The sequence below is a fragment of the Gorilla gorilla genome, chromosome 14 (genome assembly GCF_029281585.2).
Source record: "Gorilla gorilla gorilla isolate KB3781 chromosome 14, NHGRI_mGorGor1-v2.1_pri, whole genome shotgun sequence".
In the NCBI taxonomy this organism is placed as follows: Eukaryota; Metazoa; Chordata; class Mammalia; order Primates; family Hominidae; genus Gorilla; species Gorilla gorilla.
The window spans coordinates 71,709,436-71,727,777 of record NC_073238.2 but is presented as its reverse complement, the minus strand read 5'-3'; the positions used below and the strand labels follow the sequence as shown (position 1 = coordinate 71,727,777).

Sequence of the window (18,342 nt, the reverse complement as noted above, 5' to 3'; positions counted from 1 at the left end):
CTGGTGGTAGAAATATCCTGGAAGTAGCGTATCAGCAGACCCTCCCCCATGTAATGTAAAACCTGTGCATCTTTCCAGACAGATGTACAGCAAGGAGATAGTGGCACATGTGTGTAGGATGACTGCAAGGGGGCTTTCTGGCTTATGGACGACAGACCCCAATGGCAAGCCAAGAAGCAGCTCCCACTGCACAGTGCTCATTGTGATCCATGCCATGCTGCAATACGAAGTCACCTGTTCCTAGTTTGGAGACGCACGGACCCCACAGAGGCTCTGGTCCTGACCACACCTGTGTTGCCTGCCTGGACCTTATAGTCACTTCAGCGGGACCCCGGCACATGGCACGCCAGGTGTTTGTGAAAGCGAGCCACAAACGATGCTCTTAATGTATGCGTTTGTTGGTGTAGACTTGTGTGACTATGGGGAAAGATGCGATGTGAATGGAGAACAGAGACTGGAGACCTTTCTCTACCTTCCTTTCTGCTTTTAGTAAACACATTTTATATTTGCGATTTGTGAAATTTTAGTAAAAGAGCTGTTCTATAAAATAAGTCTGAAGAGAAAGGTTTATTTAGAAGGATTGAAAACACGAGAGAAAAATCTTTGATGTAAAAAGTTGTCTGTATTTTATTTGGACGTTTACAAAGGAGTGAAAACCAGCCAATAAGAGCCCACTTAATATAATACAAAATACAACAGTTCGTAACGCAACATTTATCAAACTCTGAAAAGATGGGAACTAACTCAACTTAAACATCTATGAGAAAGTTACAGCAAACGACTTGGTTAATGGTGAAACATTTAAAGTATTCCCATTGAAGCCAGGAGGAAGCCAAGGACACTGCCGTCAAATTACTGATTCCTCATTTAGCGGTTCCAGTGAGTCACGCACTCTCCTTGTTTCCGTTAACCCCCCCACCCACCCCAACACCTTTTGCCTGATTCATCAAATGTCCTTTGATCCCCTTTGTCCTCAATCGGTTTGAAATTTTACCTTCTATTCCAATTCACTTAGTGGTTCCCAAAGGGTACCTACATTGAGACTTAAAAATGTGTCAGTCTAGAGTTTTATTGCTCTTATATTCAGCCACTCTATCGTCTCCAGGCACTAGACAAGAACTTTAGTAACTTCTAGCTCCTTCTGAATTTTCGCATGCCGCACATGTCTATATGAGTGTCTTCTGGAATTTTCATTCTAGGTCATCAATCCTTTTTCCAGAATCGTACTTCTCTGGACTTAAGAATACAGTTTCCTAATTTCCATGCTTCCTGATCGTTGCTGCATCCCACTTCTTCCAGGTTGTCTGGGTTGGGTTTTTCTTGGCTGAAAAACGTGACGTGTACTTTCACTGTACATGACAGTTCCATTCCAATCGCCTTGTACAGAAAGGGGGTTTAGCAGCTTGCATATTGTAAGTTGTGTACTCTAAGTTCAGGGGAAGCTCAGGCTTCAGGTCCAGTCGGGGGAGGAGTGGAGCAGAACTGGGGCTGGGGGGAACGTCCAGGTGGAAGAAAGGGAGGCTGGGAACAACGTGGGTGGCAGACAGTGGTCAATATGCAATGTGGGTGAGGAACACTGGGACCCCTTGCACATAGGTGCCGTGGGGGGTTTGAATGACTTGTAAAACAGCTGAGTCACCCAGAGCCCTAAACCCGATGCAGGGATAGAGGGTCAACACGGGTTGCCAGGCAACAGCCTGAGGCCCAGGAGCAGTGGGCGGCTCCTGAAACCCCAGCTCAGGTTGCGCCACGTCGGGGCCAGGGCCTCCCTGCACAGTTTCAGGCAGAGGACCAGTTTCAGAAAGAGAGAAGGCTGCGGTCTCCGTGATTTCCGGTTCCCCCTGGTGGCCTGGCTCTCCATGGTGGTCCAGTTGGATGTGCACGTCCGGTCCCGTCAAGCGTTCTGCCCCCTGTCTCTGGCCAGCGTCCCCGCGGGGCCCAGCCCTTCTGCCACGGCCTCGCCCTGGCCGCCGGCTTCCTCCCCGGCGCCGGCCTCTCTCTGCAGGACGGGGTGACTCTGTGCGAGCCGGGGTCTGCCATCTGAAGGGTGTCACGTAAGCGATGGGTTTTGCGGGTTGGGCTGGCTGTGCGGGCCCATCTGCTTCCACGGAGTCTTCAGGGTCCGCAACACAGCAGCCTGGCTCTGGAGGAGGCCCACCTGAGGCTAAAAGAGAAGCAGAGCGTGAGCAGAGAGAGATAGAAGGAATTTTACCCATCAAGCAGTTATAGGATACTTTTAAAAATAAATACTCAGAGAAAAGAGGGATTTTGGAAGTTAAAATTGTGAGAGAAGAAACAAAACTCTCCATGGAAATTGGAGAAGGAAGTTGAGAAGATCTCCCACAGAACAAAGCAAAAATCTAAAGTGATGGAAAGAAGGATGAGATATAAGAGAATTAGAGGTATGTTGTCACTGAGACATTTCACCATAAAATTTCAGAGTGCTGAGGGAAAAGAGAAGATTCTAAAAGATTCTAGAGAGCGGGAGACAGAGAAAGGAAAAGTCACATGGAAAGGGCTAGGATTCCACATGTCTCACAAATCAGACATCTCAAAAGCAGCAGTTGAGTCTAGAACGTAAGAGAAAATGTCTTCGAAATTTCAAGGGAAATGAATTTCCCACCTAAAATTTCGTGTCCAACCAAAGTTACACTAAAGAATCTGGGAGGGTAGAAGGAAGATGTTTCAGACAAGCAAGATGTTAAAGAATTTCCTTTCAGTGGATGCTTTGTTGTTATGCGTCTGTCAAACTAGACAAGATTAAAAGATTTAGGACACTCAGTGTATGAAGGGAAATGTTTTGGAGAACAATGTGGCAATAGCCGTAAAATTCCAACTCCTCCGGGAAAGAACAAGGTGGAAGTACTGGCTTATTATAGATCAAGATGTAGCGTGAGGACTCGCTCTGCTACGGAGAAACAGTAATACAAACTAAACAGAACAAAACAGCGACAACAACAGCAAATCTCAGATTTGGGAAATGGGATTACAGTTGGAAAGAGGGAAAGGAATTTCCCAGATGATGTGGAACCTGGGAGCTGACTTACAACAAGCAGCCCAGGTTGAGGCAGGCTATGAGAAGGTGAAACAGAGAATGCTTGATTGAGTTTGAATTCAAACAATTGGGGAAGAATTGGGGAACAAGCGAAATTAAAAAGAGAGTGGCAGGCGTTTGATGTACCTTGATTAGGGGCCGTGGAGCGAAGTCGCTTCGAAGGCCTTGGCTCCTCCATGAGCAATCTGCGGGAGGGGCTGGGGAGAAAAACAAGGGAGAAAGAACGGATTTAGGAAGACAGAGGTGACAAGGCAGGGGGATGGCCGTGGCCTTTCTGGGGGAATGAGGATTCTGTCCCCAACTGCACCCACCCAAGATCTATCCACCCCTCCGGGACTCCCAGACACACACCTGATCTTCCTACAGCTGGCTCCGGAGATCTGAAAATTAAGAGACTCTTCGACGAAGAGAGGCCCGAGGAGTTGGAGGTGTCCACAGGTTCACCTCACCGCTGTAGCTCTGAGGTAGTCCAGCCGCAGCCAGGGAGTCTGGAGGGAGCACGCAGCAGGTTCTGGCTCCGAGCCCAGCAGAAAGCCGACTGCTGGAGGCCGAGCGCGGTCCCTCTTATATGGCAGCAAGGCAGTCGCGTAAGGGACAGGCGTCGTCAGAGGGGGGCCGGCTGGGGTGGGCCTGGCTGGGCTTGCGAGGCGCATTGGGCCAGTCCCCTGCCAGTCAAATGGGGCCCTTCTGAGATGCCGCCATTTCTAGACGTCAATGGTGGATTGATTAATCTAATCATTGAGGAAGAAAATGCATAATGAGCTTTGAGTGTCAGCACAGTGAGGTGCGGTGCCCTGAAAGCGGCTGACAGGAAGATGTGATTAGCTTAGATCTGAGCATGGTCAAGGAAAGCATCCAAAGGGGGGATATCTGGGCTGAAATCTGGAACATAAAATTTGAAATTAGTCAACCTGCACCGGGCTGGGAGAGGCAGGGAGAGAGGAAGGGGAGTGAAGAAAGTGTGCTGAGGCCCGGACTGGAAGGGAGCCCGGCACATTCTGGGAATGGACGGGAGGCCAAGTCCGGGCGCAGAGGTGGTGCGAGGTGGAGGCAGGGTCCGCGCAGGAGCTGGTCTTGTTCCAAGGCAGCGGAAAACCGTGGAACGGTGTCCGGCAGTGGGTTAACATTTCAGAAACGACCAGCCTGGCTGTGAAGGAGCGCCAACCCAGGGTCCACAGAATAAGTCAGGAGAGGCAAGAAGGCTATTGCAGCCCTCGGGGTTGGGCGCAGGGTGCTGTTAGACTGAGACCGAGGGAGGTAGAGGAGGAGAAAGTTCCCTGGTGGGAGAGAAATTTCCAAGAGAAAGCGAGACCCAGTGTGGACAGCCCTTGAGGAAGAGACTGCGGCCTTGGTAGCCCGCCCGTTCGTTCAGGCGGAGGTGGACCGAGAACCTGCTCTGAGTGGGAAGTGGCGGAGCTTGGCTTGCGCACATCTGGTTGAAGGAGCTTTTGAACTGCCAGGGGAGGATGTCAAGTGGCCTTTTGTAAAAAGAGTGGAGCTGAGCGCGATGGCGATGGGGCTGGAGATGCGTGTGAGACCCACACCACTGGCTTTTATTGCTGTGGGTGCACACACGGGTGGAGGAAGACAGCAGGAAACACAGCAGGACACTGGAGGGGATCCCACAGTGGGTTATTTGGTCGGTTTGCATCCTCGTTTTTTTACAGAGACGGGTTCTCGCTCTGTAGCCCAGGCTGGAGTGCAGTGGTGCCATCTCGGCTCGCTGCGGCTACTTGGGGGGCTGAGATAGGAGAATCAGTTCAAGTGATTCTGCTGTCTCAGCCTCCAGAGTAGCTGGACTACAGGTGAGCGCCACCACATCGGGATAATTTTGGGATTTTTTGGAGAGGCGAGGTTTCGCTATGTGCCCAGGCTTGTTTGGAAGTCCTCAGCTCAAGCCATCCTTCCCGCTCAACCTCCCGAGTAGCTGGGACCCCAGGCGCAAGCCACCGTGCCGGGCCAATTATTTTTTGGGTTTGTATTTTTTGTTGAAGTGAGGTTTTGCTATGTTTTCGCCTCACATACCTTTTCTGTCCCAAGACCCCATCCAGGGTACCACCGTACAATTCGTCACGGTTCCCCTTGGCTGCGACGGTTTCTCACACTTGCCTTGTTTTTGATGACCTTGACACTTTGCATACTGATCAGATGTATTGTGGGATGTCCTCTCCTGAAGTTCGTGTGATGTATTCCTTATGATCTGACTGGAATTATACGTTTTTGTAAGGAAGATTGCAGCGGGAAAGTGCCACTCCCATCCCATCCTGTCTAGAGTACACACCATCAAGCCGGCTTATCACTGCTGCTATTAGTCCTGGTCACCTGGCTGGGGCAGTGTTGATTACGTTTCTCCACCATAAAGTGATTTTCCCACCTCTTTCTCTACTGTACTGTTTGGAAGTCGCTACCTGTAGCCTATACTTAAATAAAAGGGAAGTTATGCTTTATCTCCTTGCAGGGGAATAGCTACCTAAACTCTGCGGAGTTCTCCTGTGTGGAGGATTTTCCCATTCTCCCCACATGTTTGTTTATTTAATCACTTATTTATATCAGTATGGACTTATGGACACCTATTGTATACTTTGGTTTACACTCCAATACTTCAGGGGATGAATTATTCAATAATTGAACTGATTATTTTGTCAAATATTTTACTTAACTATTTAATTAGTAATTATTTAGTTAATTACTTTGTTACACAATGTTTCCAGCTTTGGCCACCGGGAGCTCCTTTAGTTGGCTTCCATGTCCCTTTGTCAACCTCCCATCGCTGTGGCTTTTGGTTTTGTTTGGTTTTGGGCGGCTCCTTTCTCCCTGGCACCACAGGATGCTCCACGCTTATTTGCGTATTCTCATCCTTATTGGGATTGCGTGTGCTCACTGACCAAACCCATAGATTCTTCTGTGAAGTTTCTCTTCCAAACTTTGATCTTTCTTACTGGGATGACTTTTCTCTCTCTTTTTTCCATTATGAGACAAAGTTTTGCTCTTGTCACCCAGGCTGGAGGGCAATAGCATGATCTCGGATCACTGCAATGGCTCAATCTGGGCTCACTGCAACCTCCGCCTCCTGGGTTCAAAGGATTCTCCCGCCTCAGCCTCCTGAGCAGCTGGGACTACAGCGGCCCACCACCATGCCTGGCTAATTTTTCCCCTTTTATTAGGGCGAGACATGAGAATCGCTTCACTCCCGGGAATGGAGTTCTCAGTGAGCCGAAGCCACCGCGCTCCAGCCTGGGTGAAAGAGTGAGACTCTGTTTCAAAATGAATAAGTAAATGAATGAATCAACAAACCAGGAGGAATTACCAAGGGGTCTCGGTGCCTGCCTGCAGTCTGAGCTACTTGGCAACCTGATGTTGGAGGGTCACCTGAGCTGAGGAGGTGCAGGCTGCAGTGAGCTGTGATTGCACCACTGCACTCCAGCCTGGATGACTGAATGAGACCCTGTCTTACTCCACGTACAAACGTTTAATGAAGCATTCTGGTGGTAGAAATATCCTGGAAGTAGCGTATCAGCAGACCCTCCCCCACGTAATGTAAAACCTGTGCATCTTTCCAGACAGATGTACAGCAAGGAGATAGTGGCACATGTGTGTAGGATGACTGCAAGGGGGCTTTCTGGCTTATGGACGACAGACCCCAATGGCAAGCCAAGAAGCAGCTCCCACTGCACAGTGCTCATTGTGATCCATGCCATGCTGCAATACGAAGTCACCTGTTCCTAGTTTGGAGACGCACGGACCCCACAGAGGCTCTGGTCCTGACCACACCTGTGTTGCCTGCCTGGACCTTATAGTCACTTCAGCGGGACCCCGGCACATGGCACGCCAGGTGTTTGTGAAAGCGAGCCACAAACGATGCTCTTAATGTATGCGTTTGTTGGTGTAGACTTGTGTGACTATGGGGAAAGATGCGATGTGAATGGAGAACAGAGACTGGAGACCTTTCTCTACCTTCCTTTCTGCTTTTAGTAAACACATTTTATATTTGCGATTTGTGAAATTTTAGTAAAAGAGCTGTTCTATAAAATAAGTCTGAAGAGAAAGGTTTATTTAGAAGGATTGAAAACACGAGAGAAAAATCTTTGATGTAAAAAGTTGTCTGTATTTTATTTGGACGTTTACAAAGGAGTGAAAACCAGCCAATAAGAGCCCACTTAATATAATACAAAATACAACAGTTCGTAACGCAACATTTATCAAACTCTGAAAAGATGGGAACTAACTCAACTTAAACATCTATGAGAAAGTTACAGCAAACGACTTGGTTAATGGTGAAACATTTAAAGTATTCCCATTGAAGCCAGGAGGAAGCCAAGGACACTGCCGTCAAATTACTGATTCCTCATTTAGCGGTTCCAGTGAGTCACGCACTCTCCTTGTTTCCGTTAACCCCCCCCACCCCAACACCTTTTGCCTGATTCATCAAATGTCCTTTGATCCCCTTTGTCCTCAATCGGTTTGAAATTTTACCTTCTATTCCAATTCACTTAGTGGTTCCCAAAGGGTACCTACATTGAGACTTAAAAATGTGTCAGTCTAGAGTTTTATTGCTCTTATATTCAGCCACTCTATCGTCTCCAGGCACTAGACAAGAACTTTAGTAACTTCTAGCTCCTTCTGAATTTTCGCATGCCGCACATGTCTATATGAGTGTCTTCTGGAATTTTCATTCTAGGTCATCAATCCTTTTTCCAGAATCGTACTTCTCTGGACTTAAGAATACAGTTTCCTAATTTCCATGCTTCCTGATCGTTGCTGCATCCCACTTCTTCCAGGTTGTCTGGGTTGGGTTTTTCTTGGCTGAAAAACGTGACGTGTACTTTCACTGTACATGACAGTTCCATTCCAATCGCCTTGTACAGAAAGGGGGTTTAGCAGCTTGCATATTGTAAGTTGTGTACTCTAAGTTCAGGGGAAGCTCAGGCTTCAGGTCCAGTCGGGGGAGGAGTGGAGCAGAACTGGGGCTGGGGGGAACGTCCAGGTGGAAGAAAGGGAGGCTGGGAACAACGTGGGTGGCAGACAGTGGTCAATATGCAATGTGGGTGAGGAACACTGGGACCCCTTGCACATAGGTGCCGTGGGGGGTTTGAATGACTTGTAAAACAGCTGAGTCACCCAGAGCCCTAAACCCGATGCAGGGATAGAGGGTCAACACGGGTTGCCAGGCAACAGCCTGAGGCCCAGGAGCAGTGGGCGGCTCCTGAAACCCCAGCTCAGGTTGCGCCACGTCGGGGCCAGGGCCTCCCTGCACAGTTCCAGGCAGAGGACCAGTTTCAGAAAGAGAGAAGGCTGCGGTCTCCGTGATTTCCGGTTCCCCCTGGTGGCCTGGCTCTCCATGGTGGTCCAGTTGGATGTGCACGTCCGGTCCCGTCAAGCGTTCTGCCCCCTGTCTCTGGCCAGCGTCCCCGCGGGGCCCAGCCCTTCTGCCACGGCCTCGCCCTGGCCGCCGGCTTCCTCCCCGGCGCCGGCCTCTCTCTGCAGGACGGGGTGACTCTGTGCGAGCCGGGGTCTGCCATCTGAAGGGTGTCACGTAAGCGATGGGTTTTGCGGGTTGGGCTGGCTGTGCGGGCCCATCTGCTTCCACGGAGTCTTCAGGGTCCGCAACACAGCAGCCTGGCTCTGGAGGAGGCCCACCTGAGGCTAAAAGAGAAGCAGAGCGTGAGCAGAGAGAGATAGAAGGAATTTTACCCATCAAGCAGTTATAGGATACTTTTAAAAATAAATACTCAGAGGAAAGAGGGATTTTGGAAGTTAAAATTGTGAGAGAAGAAACAAAACTCTCCATGGAAATTGGAGAAGGAAGTTGAGAAGATCTCCCACAGAACAAAGCAAAAATCTAAAGTGATGGAAAGAAGGATGAGATATAAGAGAATTAGAGGTATGTTGTCACTGAGACATTTCACCATAAAATTTCAGAGTGCTGAGGGAAAAGAGAAGATTCTAAAAGATTCTAGAGAGCGGGAGACAGAGAAAGGAAAAGTCACATGGAAAGGGCTAGGATTCCACATGTCTCACAAATCAGACATCTCAAAAGCAGCAGTTGAGTCTAGAACGTAAGAGAAAATGTCTTCGAAATTTCAAGGGAAATGAATTTCCCACCTAAAATTTCGTGTCCAACCAAAGTTACACTAAAGAATCTGGGAGGGTAGAAGGAAGATGTTTCAGACAAGCAAGATGTTAAAGAATTTCCTTTCAGTGGATGCTTTGTTGTTATGCGTCTGTCAAACTAGACAAGATTAAAAGATTTAGGACACTCAGTGTATGAAGGGAAATGTTTTGGAGAACAATGTGGCAATAGCCGTAAAATTCCAACTCCTCCGGGAAAGAACAAGGTGGAAGTACTGGCTTATTATAGATCAAGATGTAGCGTGAGGACTCGCTCTGCTACGGAGAAACAGTAATACAAACTAAACAGAACAAAACAGCGACAACAACAGCAAATCTCAGATTTGGGAAATGGGATTACAGTTGGAAAGAGGGAAAGGAATTTCCCAGATGATGTGGAACCTGGGAGCTGACTTACAACAAGCAGCCCAGGTTGAGGCAGGCTATGAGAAGGTGAAACAGAGAATGCTTGATTGAGTTTGAATTCAAACAATTGGGGAAGAATTGGGGAACAAGCGAAATTAAAAAGAGAGTGGCAGGCGTTTGATGTACCTTGATTAGGGGCCGTGGAGCGAAGTCGCTTCGAAGGCCTTGGCTCCTCCATGAGCAATCTGCGGGAGGGGCTGGGGAGAAAAACAAGGGAGAAAGAACGGATTTAGGAAGACAGAGGTGACAAGGCAGGGGGATGGCCGTGGCCTTTCTGGGGGAATGAGGATTCTGTCCCCAACTGCACCCACCCAAGATCTATCCACCCCTCCGGGACTCCCAGACACACACCTGATCTTCCTACAGCTGGCTCCGGAGATCTGAAAATTAAGAGACTCTTCGACGAAGAGAGGCCCGAGGAGTTGGAGGTGTCCACAGGTTCACCTCACCGCTGTAGCTCTGAGGTAGTCCAGCCGCAGCCAGGGAGTCTGGAGGGAGCACGCAGCAGGTTCTGGCTCCGAGCCCAGCAGAAAGCCGACTGCTGGAGGCCGAGCGCGGTCCCTCTTATATGGCAGCAAGGCAGTCGCGTAAGGGACAGGCGTCGTCAGAGGGGGGCCGGCTGGGGTGGGCCTGGCTGGGCTTGCGAGGCGCATTGGGCCAGTCCCCTGCCAGTCAAATGGGGCCCTTCTGAGATGCCGCCATTTCTAGACGTCAATGGTGGATTGATTAATCTAATCATTGAGGAAGAAAATGCATAATGAGCTTTGAGTGTCAGCACAGTGAGGTGCGGTGCCCTGAAAGCGGCTGACAGGAAGATGTGATTAGCTTAGATCTGAGCATGGTCAAGGAAAGCATCCAAAGGGGGGATATCTGGGCTGAAATCTGGAACATAAAATTTGAAATTAGTCAACCTGCACCGGGCTGGGAGAGGCAGGGAGAGAGGAAGGGGAGTGAAGAAAGTGTGCTGAGGCCCGGACTGGAAGGGAGCCCGGCACATTCTGGGAATGGACGGGAGGCCAAGTCCGGGCGCAGAGGTGGTGCGAGGTGGAGGCAGGGTCCGCGCAGGAGCTGGTCTTGTTCCAAGGCAGCGGAAAACCGTGGAACGGTGTCCGGCAGTGGGTTAACATTTCAGAAACGACCAGCCTGGCTGTGAAGGAGCGCCAACCCAGGGTCCGCAGAATAAGTCAGGAGAGGCAAGAAGGCTATTGCAGCCCTCGGGGTTGGGCGCAGGGTGCTGTTAGACTGAGACCGAGGGAGGTAGAGGAGGAGAAAGTTCCCTGGTGGGAGAGAAATTTCCAAGAGAAAGCGAGACCCAGTGTGGACAGCCCTTGAGGAAGAGACTGCGGCCTTGGTAGCCCGCCCGTTCGTTCAGGCGGAGGTGGACCGAGAACCTGCTCTGAGTGGGAAGTGGCGGAGCTTGGCTTGCGCACATCTGGTTGAAGGAGCTTTTGAACTGCCAGGGGAGGATGTCAAGTGGCCTTTTGTAAAAAGAGTGGAGCTGAGCGCGATGGCGATGGGGCTGGAGATGCGTGTGAGACCCACACCACTGGCTTTTATTGCTGTGGGTGCACACACGGGTGGAGGAAGACAGCAGGAAACACAGCAGGACACTGGAGGGGATCCCACAGTGGGTTATTTGGTCGGTTTGCATCCTCGTTTTTTTACAGAGACGGGTTCTCGCTCTGTAGCCCAGGCTGGAGTGCAGTGGTGCCATCTCGGCTCGCTGCGGCTACTTGGGGGGCTGAGATAGGAGAATCAGTTCAAGTGATTCTGCTGTCTCAGCCTCCGGAGTAGCTGGACTACAGGTGAGCGCCACCACATCGGGATAATTTTGGGATTTTTTGGAGAGGCGAGGTTTCGCTATGTGCCCAGGCTTGTTTGGAAGTCCTCAGCTCAAGCCATCCTTCCCGCTCAACCTCCCGAGTAGCTGGGACCCCAGGCGCAAGCCACCGTGCCGGGCCAATTATTTTTTGGGTTTGTATTTTTTGTTGAAGTGAGGTTTTGCTATGTTTTCGCCTCACATACCTTTTCTGTCCCAAGACCCCATCCAGGGTACCACCGTACAATTCGTCACGGTTCCCCTTGGCTGCGACGGTTTCTCACACTTGCCTTGTTTTTGATGACCTTGACACTTTGCATACTGATCAGATGTATTGTGGGATGTCCTCTCCTGAAGTTCGTGTGATGTATTCCTTATGATCTGACTGGAATTATACGTTTTTGTAAGGAAGATTGCAGCGGGAAAGTGCCACTCCCATCCCATCCTGTCTAGAGTACACACCATCAAGCCGGCTTATCACTGCTGCTATTAGTCCTGGTCACCTGGCTGGGGCAGTGTTGATTACGTTTCTCCACCATAAAGTGATTTTCCCACCTCTTTCTCTACTGTACTGTTTGGAAGTCGCTACCTGTAGCCTATACTTAAATAAAAGGGAAGTTATGCTTTATCTCCTTGCAGGGGAATAGCTACCTAAACTCTGCGGAGTTCTCCTGTGTGGAGGATTTTCCCATTCTCCCCACATGTTTGTTTATTTAATCACTTATTTATATCAGTATGGACTTATGGACACCTATTGTATACTTTGGTTTACACTCCAATACTTCAGGGGATGAATTATTCAATAATTGAACTGATTATTTTGTCAAATATTTTACTTAACTATTTAATTAGTAATTATTTAGTTAATTACTTTGTTACACAATGTTTCCAGCTTTGGCCACCGGGAGCTCCTTTAGTTGGCTTCCATGTCCCTTTGTCAACCTCCCATCGCTGTGGCTTTTGGTTTTGTTTGGTTTTGGGCGGCTCCTTTCTCCCTGGCACCACAGGATGCTCCACGCTTATTTGCGTATTCTCATCCTTATTGGGATTGCGTGTGCTCACTGACCAAACCCATAGATTCTTCTGTGAAGTTTCTCTTCCAAACTTTGATCTTTCTTACTGGGATGACTTTTCTCTCTCTTTTTTCCATTATGAGACAAAGTTTTGCTCTTGTCACCCAGGCTGGAGGGCAATAGCATGATCTCGGATCACTGCAATGGCTCAATCTGGGCTCACTGCAACCTCCGCCTCCTGGGTTCAAAGGATTCTCCCGCCTCAGCCTCCTGAGCAGCTGGGACTACAGCGGCCCACCACCATGCCTGGCTAATTTTTCCCTTTTTATTAGGGCGAGACATGAGAATCGCTTCACTCCCGAGAATGGAGTTCTCAGTGAGCCGAAGCCACCGCGCTCCAGCCTGGGTGAAAGAGTGAGACTCTGTTTCAAAATGAATAAGTAAATGAATGAATCAACAAACCAGGAGGAATTACCAAGGGGTCTCGGTGCCTGCCTGCAGTCTGAGCTACTTGGCAACCTGATGTTGGAGGGTCACCTGAGCTGAGGAGGTGCAGGCTGCAGTGAGCTGTGATTGCACCACTGCACTCCAGCCTGGATGACTGAATGAGACCCTGTCTTACTCCACGTACAAACGTTTAATGAAGCATTCTGGTGGTAGAAATATCCTGGAAGTAGCGTATCAGCAGACCCTCCCCCGCGTAATGTAAAACCTGTGCATCTTTCCAGACAGATGTACAGCAAGGAGATAGTGGCACATGTGTGTAGGATGACTGCAAGGGGGCTTTCTGGCTTATGGACGACAGACCCCAATGGCAAGCCAAGAAGCAGCTCCCACTGCACAGTGCTCATTGTGATCCATGCCATGCTGCAATACGAAGTCACCTGTTCCTAGTTTGGAGACACACGGACCCCACAGAGGCTCTGGTCCTGACCACACCTGTGTTGCCTGCCTGGACCTTATAGTCACTTCAGCGGGACCCCGGCACATGGCACGCCAGGTGTTTGTGAAAGCGAGCCACAAACGATGCTCTTAATGTATGCGTTTGTTGGTGTAGACTTGTGTGACTATGGGGAAAGATGCGATGTGAATGGAGAACAGAGACTGGAGACCTTTCTCTACCTTCCTTTCTGCTTTTAGTAAACACATTTTATATTTGCGATTTGTGAAATTTTAGTAAAAGAGCTGTTCTATAAAATAAGTCTGAAGAGAAAGGTTTATTTAGAAGGATTGAAAACACGAGAGAAAAATCTTTGATGTAAAAAGTTGTCTGTATTTTATTTGGACGTTTACAAAGGAGTGAAAACCAGCCAATAAGAGCCCACTTAATATAATACAAAATACAACAGTTCGTAACGCAACATTTATCAAACTCTGAAAAGATGGGAACTAACTCAACTTAAACATCTATGAGAAAGTTACAGCAAACGACTTGGTTAATGGTGAAACATTTAAAATATTCCCATTGAAGCCAGGAGGAAGCCAAGGACACTGCCGTCAAATTACTGATTCCTCATTTAGCGGTTCCAGTGAGTCACGCACTCTCCTTGTTTCCGTTAACCCCCCCCACCCCAACACCTTTTGCCTGATTCATCAAATGTCCTTTGATCCCCTTTGTCCTCAATCGGTTTGAAATTTTACCTTCTATTCCAATTCACTTAGTGGTTCCCAAAGGGTACCTACATTGAGACTTAAAAATGTGTCAGTCTAGAGTTTTATTGCTCTTATATTCAGCCACTCTATCGTCTCCAGGCACTAGACAAGAACTTTAGTAACTTCTAGCTCCTTCTGAATTTTCGCATGCCGCACATGTCTATATGAGTGTCTTCTGGAATTTTCATTCTAGGTCATCAATCCTTTTTCCAGAATCGTACTTCTCTGGACTTAAGAATACAGTTTCCTAATTTCCATGCTTCCTGATCGTTGCTGCATCCCACTTCTTCCAGGTTGTCTGGGTTGGGTTTTTCTTGGCTGAAAAACGTGACGTGTACTTTCACTGTACATGACAGTTCCATTCCAATCGCCTTGTACAGAAAGGGGGTTTAGCAGCTTGCATATTGTAAGTTGTGTACTCTAAGTTCAGGGGAAGCTCAGGCTTCAGGTCCAGTCGGGGGAGGAGTGGAGCAGAACTGGGGCTGGGGGGAACGTCCAGGTGGAAGAAAGGGAGGCTGGGAACAACGTGGGTGGCAGACAGTGGTCAATATGCAATGTGGGTGAGGAACACTGGGACCCCTTGCACATAGGTGCCGTGGGGGGTTTGAATGACTTGTAAAACAGCTGAGTCACCCAGAGCCCTAAACCCGATGCAGGGATAGAGGGTCAACACGGGTTGCCAGGCAACAGCCTGAGGCCCAGGAGCAGTGGGCGGCTCCTGAAACCCCAGCTCAGGTTGCGCCACGTCGGGGCCAGGGCCTCCCTGCACAGTTCCAGGCAGAGGACCAGTTTCAGAAAGAGAGAAGGCTGCGGTCTCCGTGATTTCCGGTTCCCCCTGGTGGCCTGGCTCTCCATGGTGGTCCAGTTGGATGTGCACGTCCGGTCCCGTCAAGCGTTCTGCCCCCTGTCTCTGGCCAGCGTCCCCGCGGGGCCCAGCCCTTCTGCCACGGCCTCGCCCTGGCCGCCGGCTTCCTCCCCGGCGCCGGCCTCTCTCTGCAGGACGGGGTGACTCTGTGCGAGCCGGGGTCTGCCATCTGAAGGGTGTCACGTAAGCGATGGGTTTTGCGGGTTGGGCTGGCTGTGCGGGCCCATCTGCTTCCACGGAGTCTTCAGGGTCCGCAACACAGCAGCCTGGCTCTGGAGGAGGCCCACCTGAGGCTAAAAGAGAAGCAGAGCGTGAGCAGAGAGAGATAGAAGGAATTTTACCCATCAAGCAGTTATAGGATACTTTTAAAAATAAATACTCAGAGAAAAGAGGGATTTTGGAAGTTAAAATTGTGAGAGAAGAAACAAAACTCTCCATGGAAATTGGAGAAGGAAGTTGAGAAGATCTCCCACAGAACAAAGCAAAAATCTAAAGTGATGGAAAGAAGGATGAGATATAAGAGAATTAGAGGTATGTTGTCACTGAGACATTTCACCATAAAATTTCAGAGTGCTGAGGGAAAAGAGAAGATTCTAAAAGATTCTAGAGAGCGGGAGACAGAGAAAGGAAAAGTCACATGGAAAGGGCTAGGATTCCACATGTCTCACAAATCAGACATCTCAAAAGCAGCAGTTGAGTCTAGAACGTAAGAGAAAATGTCTTCGAAATTTCAAGGGAAATGAATTTCCCACCTAAAATTTCGTGTCCAACCAAAGTTACACTAAAGAATCTGGGAGGGTAGAAGGAAGATGTTTCAGACAAGCAAGATGTTAAAGAATTTCCTTTCAGTGGATGCTTTGTTGTTATGCGTCTGTCAAACTAGACAAGATTAAAAGATTTAGGACACTCAGTGTATGAAGGGAAATGTTTTGGAGAACAATGTGGCAATAGCCGTAAAATTCCAACTCCTCCGGGAAAGAACAAGGTGGAAGTACTGGCTTATTATAGATCAAGATGTAGCGTGAGGACTCGCTCTGCTACGGAGAAACAGTAATACAAACTAAACAGAACAAAACAGCGACAACAACAGCAAATCTCAGATTTGGGAAATGGGATTACAGTTGGAAAGAGGGAAAGGAATTTCCCAGATGATGTGGAACCTGGGAGCTGACTTACAACAAGCAGCCCAGGTTGAGGCAGGCTATGAGAAGGTGAAACAGAGAATGCTTGATTGAGTTTGAATTCAAACAATTGGGGAAGAATTGGGGAACAAGCGAAATTAAAAAGAGAGTGGCAGGCGTTTGATGTACCTTGATTAGGGGCCGTGGAGCGAAGTCGCTTCGAAGGCCTTGGCTCCTCCATGAGCAATCTGCGGGAGGGGCTGGGGAGAAAAACAAGGGAGAAAGAACGGATTTAGGAAGACAGAGGTGACAAGGCAGGGGGATGGCCGTGGCCTTTCTGGGGGAATGAGGATTCTGTCCCCAACTGCACCCACCCAAGATCTATCCACCCCTCCGGGACTCCCAGACACACACCTGATCTTCCTACAGCTGGCTCCGGAGATCTGAAAATTAAGAGACTCTTCGACGAAGAGAGGCCCGAGGAGTTGGAGGTGTCCACAGGTTCACCTCACCGCTGTAGCTCTGAGGTAGTCCAGCCGCAGCCAGGGAGTCTGGAGGGAGCACGCAGCAGGTTCTGGCTCCGAGCCCAGCAGAAAGCCGACTGCTGGAGGCCGAGCGCGGTCCCTCTTATATGGCAGCAAGGCAGTCGCGTAAGGGACAGGCGTCGTCAGAGGGGGGCCGGCTGGGGTGGGCCTGGCTGGGCTTGCGAGGCGCATTGGGCCAGTCCCCTGCCAGTCAAATGGGGCCCTTCTGAGATGCCGCCATTTCTAGACGTCAGTGGTGGATTGATTAATCTAATCATTGAGGAAGAAAATGCATAATGAGCTTTGAGTGTCAGCACAGTGAGGTGCGGTGCCCTGAAAGCGGCTGACAGGAAGATGTGATTAGCTTAGATCTGAGCATGGTCAAGGAAAGCATCCAAAGGGGGGATATCTGGGCTGAAATCTGGAACATAAAATTTGAAATTAGTCAACCTGCACCGGGCTGGGAGAGGCAGGGAGAGAGGAAGGGGAGTGAAGAAAGTGTGCTGAGGCCCGGACTGGAAGGGAGCCCGGCACATTCTGGGAATGGACGGGAGGCCAAGTCCGGGCGCAGAGGTGGTGCGACGTGGAGGCAGGGTCCGCGCAGGAGCTGGTCTTGTTCCAAGGCAGCGGAAAACCGTGGAACGGTGTCCGGCAGTGGGTTAACATTTCAGAAACGACCAGCCTGGCTGTGAAGGAGCGCCAACCCAGGGTCCACAGAATAAGTCAGGAGAGGCAAGAAGGCTATTGCAGCCCTCGGGGTTGGGCGCAGGGTGCTGTTAGACTGAGACCGAGGGAGGTAGAGGAGGAGAAAGTTCCCTGGTGGGAGAGAAATTTCCAAGAGAAAGCGAGACCCAGTGTGGACAGCCCTTGAGGAAGAGACTGCGGCCTTTGTAGCCCGCCCGTTCGTTCAGGCGGAGGTGGACCGAGAACCTGCTCTGAGTGGGAAGTGGCGGAGCTTGGCTTGCGCACATCTGGTTGAAGGAGCTTTTGAACTGCCAGGGGAGGATGTCAAGTGGCCTTTTGTAAAAAGAGTGGAGCTGAGCGCGATGGCGATGGGGCTGGAGATGCGTGTGAGACCCACACCACTGGCTTTTATTGCTGTGGGTGCACACACGGGTGGAGGAAGACAGCAGGAAACACAGCAGGACACTGGAGGGGATCCCACAGTGGGTTATTTGGTCGGTTTGCATCCTCGTTTTTTTACAGAGACGGGTTCTCGCTCTGTAGCCCAGGCTGGAGTGCAGTGGTGCCATCTCGGCTCGCTGCGGCTACTTGGGGGGCTGAGATAGGAGAATCAGTTCAAGTGATTCTGCTGTCTCAGCCTCCGGAGTAGCTGGACTACAGGTGAGCGCCACCACATCGGGATAATTTTGGGATTTTTTGGAGAGGCGAGGTTTCGCTATGTGCCCAGGCTTGTTTGGAAGTCCTCAGCTCAAGCCATCCTTCCCGCTCAACCTCCCGAGTAGCTGGGACCCCAGGCGCAAGCCACCGTGCCGGGCCAATTATTTTTTGGGTTTGTATTTTTTGTTGAAGTGAGGTTTTGCTATGTTTTCGCCTCACATACCTTTTCTGTCCCAAGACCCCATCCAGGGTACCACCGTACAATTCGTCACGGTTCCCCTTGGCTGCGACGGTTTCTCACACTTGCCTTGTTTTTGATGACCTTGACACTTTGCATACTGATCAGATGTATTGTGGGATGTCCTCTCCTGAAGTTCGTGTGATGTATTCCTTATGATCTGACTGGAATTATACGTT

The 18,342-nt window shown here is 49.7% G+C and overlaps 3 protein-coding genes across 3 annotated transcripts; all 3 read right to left on the bottom strand.

Moving 5' to 3' along the window:
• Positions 1 to 1,550: 1,550 nt before the first annotated feature.
• LOC129526458 (proline-rich protein 20E-like) lies at positions 1,551 to 3,233 on the bottom strand. The gene is made up of 2 exons (XM_055360634.2): positions 3,182 to 3,233; positions 1,551 to 2,164 (listed from the first exon to the last, which is right to left on the bottom strand). The coding sequence occupies exons 1-2, from the start codon at positions 3,231 to 3,233 to the stop codon at positions 1,551 to 1,553; spliced, it is 666 nt and encodes a 221-aa protein (XP_055216609.2).
• A 4,851-nt stretch (positions 3,234 to 8,084) lies between these two features.
• Positions 8,085 to 9,767, bottom strand: LOC129526457 (proline-rich protein 20E-like). The gene is made up of 2 exons (XM_055360633.2): positions 9,716 to 9,767; positions 8,085 to 8,698 (listed from the first exon to the last, which is right to left on the bottom strand). Exons 1-2 carry the CDS (start codon positions 9,765 to 9,767, stop codon positions 8,085 to 8,087), a joined length of 666 nt encoding a protein of 221 aa, XP_055216608.2.
• Positions 9,768 to 13,676: 3,909 nt separating this feature from the next.
• Positions 13,677 to 16,749, bottom strand: LOC129526461 (proline-rich protein 20E-like). The gene is made up of 3 exons (XM_055360637.2): positions 16,475 to 16,749; positions 16,250 to 16,320; positions 13,677 to 15,232 (listed from the first exon to the last, which is right to left on the bottom strand). The coding sequence occupies exons 2-3, from the start codon at positions 16,299 to 16,301 to the stop codon at positions 14,619 to 14,621; spliced, it is 666 nt and encodes a 221-aa protein (XP_055216612.2). The 5' UTR covers positions 16,302 to 16,320; positions 16,475 to 16,749; the 3' UTR covers positions 13,677 to 14,618.
• Between the last annotated feature and the right edge of the window lie 1,593 nt (positions 16,750 to 18,342).